Here is an 8,379-nt window from a genome sequence, read left to right as displayed (position 1 = left end):
CTGAGGGAGCAGAGGAGTGGCCAAAATGATGATGATGTGATGAAAGCTGCTGATCCTAACGACTACAAGTTCAGCATGGATCACTGCTGGAGGGAGCTGAGGCATGACCAGAAATGGTGCTCCACCTATGGGCCTAAAGAATGTGGAAAGGAAAAGCGCAAAGGAGACGTGGAGGCTGATGGAGGAGATGAAGCAGAGGGCAGACCTATTGGGGTCAAGGCTGCTAAAGCTGCATCTAAGAACAAGAAGAGCGGTGAAGAAGAGTCTTTGGCAAAGATACACGCAATCATAGAAATCAAAGAAAAGCTGTCTAAACAGAAGATCCTTGAACGTCTTCTTGGCAAAAAAGAGCCACTCACTTGGTGATGAATATTAATAATTGTTGTATCTTTATTTTTAATTATTGTGATTTTAAATTTATTCATGCTATATTATTGAAACATTTGGTAATTCACTTTTTTTTTTAAAAAAAAATTTTATTCTAAGGACTTCTTATTAGGACTCACCATTGTAAACACTTATTTTGTTCGGATCCTTAACTATTTAACAAAAAAAAAAAATATTTTTAAATTCCTAAGGGTTCCACAATGGGTGCCACCATTGTGGATGCTCTAAGAACGTGATTATTGGGGGTCCTTACTCTTATATTAAGGACCCAAGAGCAAGGACCCTAATAATCATGCCCTAAGGAGAAGGAGTTTGTCCCTTTACAGGTACCTATCTTCCACCCATGATCTTTAAGGTCCTCTGTAACTGTTTTTGATTTAGGATAGGAGACTTTATGAGTCATTAGAACATATTCTGGATTAGGCTTTCCTGTTCCCACTTTGATTTTGTAATTATTAGATGTCTTGTGAAACACTCCGAAACAGAAATATTAAAAAATATGTTAAAAATTTTCAAGTAAAAATCAAGTCAATTTGTAACGAAAAACACTTTATTAATGAAATTGGAGACCACATACTAAAATCATGCAAAATCATTGAGATTATCTCCAATCCTAGACTGACCCCACCAAAACAATTTCGTAAATTGTGACAATTATTTTATAGACTGACACCCACCAACAATTTATTAACTGTGACAATTATTTTATAGACTAAACACCACGGTATGGAGTGAAACCATTGAGATTATCTCCAATCCTAGATGGACGCCCCCATGCAAGACTTTTCTGATCCGGTATGCGTTCTAAGCAACAGTACACTCTATATGGAGGAAGCCCAATTCACGTCGTCACAGAGAGCAACCACGAGATGTTAGTTGCTTGATAAGTTTCGTGGATAAAACAGTTCGGCTCAGGCTACTATCAGTTCAAGGGATGGGTTATATACATTGAAGAAGGAGGGACTCATTACTTGGTTTGGGACGCGACAAGACCCAGCTCAAACTTAAAAGAACCCGGCAATTCTTCAATTGCTTACTTAGATTAAATTCTTTGATTCTTTAAACAGTTTAAGAAACAGATGCATAATGTACTAAAATTTTTGACTGAATAAATTTAACATTTATTCAAAAATAATAATAAGTTGAGTGGTATTCTATATCTAGGTTTTCTCAATTGTTATAATTTTAACATATGGTATATTTTTTTCCAAAATCAACATGTATGAATCCAGTATCGTACTTTTATTATTACATGTATTTCATTTACAAAACAAAATAGTTTTTTTTTTATAAGAATGTTAATATCATTAACTAGTAATAAAAGAGATTACAAGTGGTGAAACTCGAGATCCAAAAGGCTTCAAGAAGCTAAATTAGTTGTACAAGCCACAAAAAAAAATTAAACTTGTATAACATAATAGGACTAATCTAGTAAACTAGATTAATGTTGAGGCCCGAGATTAATGATGTTTTGCTTTGCACTAAACACTTGAAGAGTTGAAATGGCAGAACCACCTTAAACTAACCTGCAAAAGGAATCAATAGGACTCAAAGAAGTCTGATAACCAGAGAGCCCCTTGGGTGGGAGAGGCTGCAATCGCATAGGCCGGAAGAGGTGACCAAGCATCTCAAACTTCTAAATTTGATGTATAACATATATGAGATATAAAATAATTGTCACATTTTACGAATTTTATTCATCTTTAAGCATAGTGTTCGTGGAATTTGAATCCTAATTAGAATCTCGTACGCATAGGAATTTATGAGCTAATTTACGTTTGATCCTTGGAAATGATTCTATGTGCTTGGTCGTTGGCCAACCTTCTCGTGAAGCCAACGACCAAATTACCCAATATATTATGAAAGGTTGAACCATTTTAAGCAATCTTCGGTGAAGCCAACGACCAAGCACATAGCATCATTTCCAAGGATCAATTCTAGCGAGTCTCATGAGTCTTTGGCTGATCTAAACTGATCATGTTGATCTAATCCTTGCATCATCTTGTTTTTTATTTCTTTTTTGCCAAGGTGATGCAGTTTATAGATTTGCTTTTGTAAATCAAACAAATTCATTATATGATATTTACATGTTTTAACAAAAACAAAAATTCTAGCGAGTCTCCAAAACACAAAATTTGATCTAATTTCATCTCCAATAAAACTTCAAAAATTATATTTTCACACAAAATTTGGTGGTTTGTTACACTAAATTCATCACACCAAATATTAAACTAATGTATTTTATTATTTCTCATTTAATTTTATTAGTATTATTAATTAATTTAAAATTATAGTTAAGATAAATATATCATACTAATTTTATTTTATGATATATCAACGCGGCGTGTCTTTGAAGGGTCATACTTATTTTTTGGCTGAAGAGAGGTGGACGATAGGTAGAAGAAATAAAACTGAGGAGATAATCTCTTTTGATTTTACAACAGAAAGATTTGGAAAGCGGTTGCCTCTTCCGTTTAAAACTCATGATGTAGGCAACTTTGTGTCTCTATCTTGTGTCAGAGAAGAGCAGCTTGCGGTATTACATCAAAGCAGCGTGATTGATCACACATTGGAGATTTGGGTCTCAAGTAATATTGATCTGGGTGCAGTTTCGTGGAGCAAGTTCTTGAGAACCACCTCTTTCTGTCGGGTTGATTTTCAAGCTGGTAGTTTCTTCATTGACGAGGAGAAGAAAGTTGCTGTGGTTATCGATCTAGATGATGGTGGACAAGCACGGACTGAGACTCGTTACAACCAAAGAGCTAACATAATTGGAGAAGATGAATACTTCAAATCTGTGAATGTGGGAGAGGCTCTGAATCATGGAAAACGCAACAAATTTGGATTTGTGCTCCCGGTATTCAGTTGCCCACTTGTGTGCCCTTATGTTCCAAGCTCAGCGCAACTGCAAATGCAATATGGTAAATGTATAGAAGGCGATGATTAATCAGTTCCATTTTCAACAATTGTTAGGTTGTCGTTTATTATTTATCACCTGACTATGTTTTAGCCAAAATTGTATGTATGTTGAGTGGTATTTGATTTCTAGGTTTTCTCAACTGTGATAATTTTAACCAGGCCTGGGCGCGTTCGGTTTTCCGGTTCGGTTCTTTCAGTTTTCGGTTATAAAAATATAGGAACCCGTTCGGTTATCTATGAAATTCGGTTCGAGTCCGGTTCGGTTCTTTTCGGTTTCGGATCAGTTCAGATAATAATTATAAGAACCGACTAATATCCGATAAACTTGTGGTTCCAATTCAGCTACGGTTCGGTTCCAGTTTTTTTGGTTAATTTTGGATAATTCGGGTAAAAAACAACTTGTACTAGTCTGATATCGTACTTGTATTATGTATTTCATTTACAAAAAAATATAGTAGAGATGATATGATGTTAATAATATATATTCTAATAATTGTTGACTACTAATTTTGCATGTTCAACCATAATAATTTCATGTCATAAGCCCTATATATTAATATGAATATCTATTAAATGTGATTTTTACTCATATGTTTTTTTTTTAGCTTTTTTTATTATAACAAAAATTTAAACTATAGATCATAAAAATTTCAATGTGAGACTTTTAACAGTTTTCATAATTTATAATAGTTTTTAAAACTTTAAATTATAACATATGCGAAAAAATTTAAATTTTTATTATGTGGTTAATATAATTGTGTAATTTATTTAATAATATAACATTAAAAATAATGAAAGCTATGTAAATTGTTATCAAATCTTTATTATTAAAATCATTAATTGTCAAATATATTTTATTCATTTTTGCTAGTTCTTTAGCTTTAATTTAAGAAAAGAAAAAAAAATAATAATTGTAGACTGTTAATTAATTTCATATTTATTTTAATGAGAAGTATATAATATAGGGGAAATTACACGTTTACCACTTTCATGCTATTACTTTTCATTTTTACCACCACTTAGGGATATTTTCAAAAATATATTCTTCAATAAGTCGCAAAAGACTCTTATGCCCTTATTCTTTATATATATAATAAATAAATATTTAAATAAATAAAAACCTAAAAAAGTAAAAAATAATTTTTTTAATATTTTTTCGAATTATACTATTTCGAAATTAAAACCCTAAACCCAAAAACTCAACTCTAAACCCTAAACCATCAATCCTAAACCCTTTTATTTGAAATACGAACCCTAAACCCTAAACCATCAATCCTAAACCTTTTTTTTTTTGAAATACGAACCCTGAACCCTGAAACATCAACACTAAACCCTAAACCCCAAAAAGTAAACTCTAAACCCTAAATCCTAAACCCTAAAACATCAACTCTAAATCCTAAACCCTAAACCTTCAACTCTAAACTCTAAACTCTAAACCCTAAATCCTAAATCCTAAATCCTGAACCCTAAAACCCTAGAGTTGATGTTTTAGGGTTTTGATTTGAAGGTTTAGGGTTTTAGGGTTTAGGGTTTACATTTAGGGTTTAGAGTTGATGTTTTAGGGTTTAGATTTGAAGGTTTAGGGTTTTAGGGTTCGAATTTCAGAAAAATATAGGGTTTAGGGTTTAAGGTTTACGTTTAGGGTTTAGAGTTGATGTTTTAGGGTTTCGATTTGAAGGTTTAGAGTTTAGGGTTTAGAGTTGATGTTTCGGAGTTTAGGATTTAGAGTTGATGTTTCATGGTTTAGGGTTTAGAGTTGATGATTTAGAGTTTAAAGTTGATGTTTTAAGTTCAGATTTATGGTTTGGGATTTACGTTTAGGGTATAAAGTTGATGTTTTAGGGTTTAGATTTGAAGGTTTAGGGTTTACGGTTTAGAATTGATGTTTCGAGGTTTAGGGTTTAGAGTTGATGTTTCGTGATTTAGGATTTAGAGTTGATGATTTCGGATTTAGAGTTGATGTTTTAAATTTAGATTAGTTAACCATATGTTTTTTTTTTTGTCAAAGTAAATCAAAAGGTTATAAATGTCTTTTATCCTTTATTAAAGATGAGGATAAAAGTGGTTAGTGTAAACATGAATAGTGGTACTTTGAAAATAGTATTTTTGGCAATTTCCCTACAATATATGTTCAGTGGACCAATATATTTCTCTAAAAAATATTGTAATGATTATACATGTTATAGCCAAAATGTTGTAACACTTATTTTTTAATATATTTCTGTAGAATAATGCAGGGGGCGGGGTTGGTTCACCTATGCCACGCCCTGATTCTCTTTCCTCCTTCGGGTATCTCAGTAGGTGATATAATACAACAATTAAGCTAAAATCTTGACATCTTCCAGTATCTTGTTATGTCTCCATCAAAGTACAATTCCTATGAGGATAGTGTTGTAAAGAGATAAAAAAAAAAGGGGCAAAAAAATTTAAGAGAACTTTTGTAGGAAGACGGTAAAGAAGTTTTTATCAAAAATATAGTCTCCAAATGGTAGCATCTAAACTGTAAGTTAGCATATAATTTGACATGTTAGGTTTAGCCTTAGTGAAGTTTCCATTAGTTAACATAGTACTACAAAGCAAGTTAGCATCTAAGTGATAAGTTACATTACAAATTAAGTTTGTCAGTTAACAAAGAACTAGATTTTGATCCGCGCACCCGTGCGTGTTTTTACTTTAATTTTTATAAATCAAATATGATTAATTATATTTTTCAAATGTATTTATAAAATGGTAATATCCATTTGTGTTTGGTTTGGGTCTATTCAGATTTTGGGTTTAAACTGCTACTGTGCTTATTTGGTCTATCAGCGACTCGGCTAGCTACTGACCTAATTGGTAGCTTTGAGTTTGAAGAATTCACCCTTATTCATGTATTTATAAATTTCAGTCAAGTTCGGTTCAGATCTTTTCGGGTTAGATTCAGATTTAGATAACCCATTTAAATTATATTTAAACATTTAAATTTAGATATACTTGAATTTCTCAAAATATTAAAATATAATTAGTATATAACATATATATTTGAATAACATATCAAAATATCTAAATTCAACATAAAAATTGGTTTAACTTGAATGTTTAGATGGAGAATCAATATATATTTTAATTATTTTTGTGATTTGAGTATTTCTCCGTTTGACAAAAAAAAAGTATTATTTTCCTATTTAAAATATTTATTTTTGACTATTTGTATATATTTTTAATTATTTTGGACAATTTCAAAATATATTATATATTTTGGATATTAATTCTAAAAATAATTAAAATATTTAAGTAAAACTCCCGTAGAATATTAATTATATTATTATAATTAAGTAAAAGATGTATTCATACTCACAGAAATTATTTTTATGAGTTTAAAAAGTAAAAAAAAAAATATTCTTAGTAATTTTTATGTAAGTTATTTGCTATTAGTAATTTTTATTATGTTAATTTGTAAAATCCTTAAATCTACCTATTAACTTAGAAAATTGGACTTCTTAATGGATATTGAAAAATACAGAAACATATTCTAGACAAAAGAGTTATAGTACATTTTAACCCAACATACATTATTAACAATGGACCGTGTATTACCCGTGACCCCTGTTCGAAACTACGCCAGGCGCTGGTCGGACGGTAAGTCCGGGCCTAGCGAGTTTTCAAAAAATCGGAAATTAAACAGAGTATACGCGGGACCTAGTTTTAAGTATTTTTTATTCTATTTAATATTTAAAATTAATATGTAATGTAAATATTCACTATAAGGTGATAATTTATGTATACTGAAATTTATATATGTAATTAAGTTTAACAAAATCTATTGTTAAATATATATAGGGTATATATATACACACGTACGATATTTTTAGATATATTATTTAGTGTAGTAATTAGAAATTGAGAGTCCAGTGGTTATCCATATGGAGTACAGGGTTCGAAGCGCGTCTAGGCATATCCAAATTTTTTTTCATTTATTAAGTAAGGGTAAAGTGGTAATTTCGAAATCGTCTTCCCCAATGGTTTCTCACGATTTCAGAAGCTGTAAACATGGCGGCCACTCAGTTTAAATCCATCAAAACTCTGTTTTAACACTCGTTTTCATGGTTTTTGCACTAATATAAAAGGTTTGAAGTATATTATTCGTTTTTGAAGCTTAAAATGCTAAAATCGATGTTTAATTTGTTATCTCCGATTTTGTAACCGATTTGTGCCAACTCTCCACAGCCACAGACCGCCGAACGCTTAACCGCCGCGTAATCGGTCACGGCGGCCGCATTTTAGAACAGAGCCTGTGACTTTTATTTGATATGTGACCTTTTCTTTAAAAAAAAATCAGTTTAGTCAAGCGAATAAAAAAAACTACAACTTTACCTTCTCCACTTTTCTTAACGACTGCATATACATAAAGAAAGAACAATTGATACAAATGGAACACATATCAGACGGAACTACAATGATCCCAATCCAACGAAAAAAGGGTATCAAAGGACGAACGTTTCATAGGAGCATCTAAAGGTATGTCCTCGTTCTTATTTCTGAACTCTTAAGTTTTGTTCAATCGATATATCCTTCACATGCATGTCAAAATCCACTTCATAATATAACTATACTTAAATCATATGAACCGTACAGAAAACAAAAATGAAGCTGAAGCGGCGGCGGGAGATAATATTGGTAAGGTATTCCCTAAATTCTATTTTTTATGGCCAGTTATAATTTTCTCAAGTGATTTTCACTAATTCATATATTTATTTAATCACGAGTCATTCTTTTTCTTGATTTGTACAGTTGCTGGGAATCCATTGATCTGTAGAAGCAGCCCACCTGAGTTTTGTTCTGGATATCACCTGTTCAAGTCCTCTTTCTGTTTCGTCGAGCTTCTCATCGGGTAAAACTCTCTTTCTTGCTTTGAATTTTTCTTACACAAATTTCTTTGAGATACTCATTGTAATAAATCATTTCATTCATCATTCTTGTTATTGTCTGTCACAATAGAAAAATAATTATAATTGTAAAATGATGAAAGATATTAGTCACAGTCAATACAAAACGTTACAATACACATATAACTCTTGTACTAATACAGTATTG

At 31.4% G+C, this 8,379-nt stretch overlaps 1 protein-coding gene across 1 annotated transcript; it reads left to right on the top strand.

The window, feature by feature from the left end:
• The first annotated feature begins 1,149 nt into the window (after positions 1-1,149).
• On the top strand, positions 1,150-3,334 carry LOC106320750 (putative F-box protein At3g13624). The gene is made up of 3 exons (XM_013759115.1): positions 1,150-1,182; positions 1,293-1,404; positions 2,832-3,334. The coding sequence occupies exons 1-3, from the start codon at positions 1,150-1,152 to the stop codon at positions 3,332-3,334; spliced, it is 648 nt and encodes a 215-aa protein (XP_013614569.1).
• The last annotated feature ends 5,045 nt before the right edge of the window (positions 3,335-8,379 follow it).

This window comes from Brassica oleracea, unplaced genomic scaffold (assembly GCF_000695525.1).
Source record: "Brassica oleracea var. oleracea cultivar TO1000 unplaced genomic scaffold, BOL UnpScaffold01050, whole genome shotgun sequence".
NCBI lineage: Eukaryota > Viridiplantae > Streptophyta > Magnoliopsida > Brassicales > Brassicaceae > Brassica > Brassica oleracea.
This window is presented reverse-complemented; position numbering and strand designations above follow the sequence as displayed.

Coding starts and splice junctions, on each gene's coding strand:
- LOC106320750 (XM_013759115.1), top strand. CDS start 1,150: ATGGACGCCCCCATGCAAGACTTTTCTGATCCG. Junction 1,183..1,292: donor TGCAAGACTTTTCTGATCCG/GTATGCGTTCTA, acceptor TGGATAAAACAG/TTCGGCTCAGGCTACTATCA. Junction 1,405..2,831: donor CTCAAACTTAAAAGAACCCG/GCAATTCTTCAA, acceptor ATTTTACAACAG/AAAGATTTGGAAAGCGGTTG.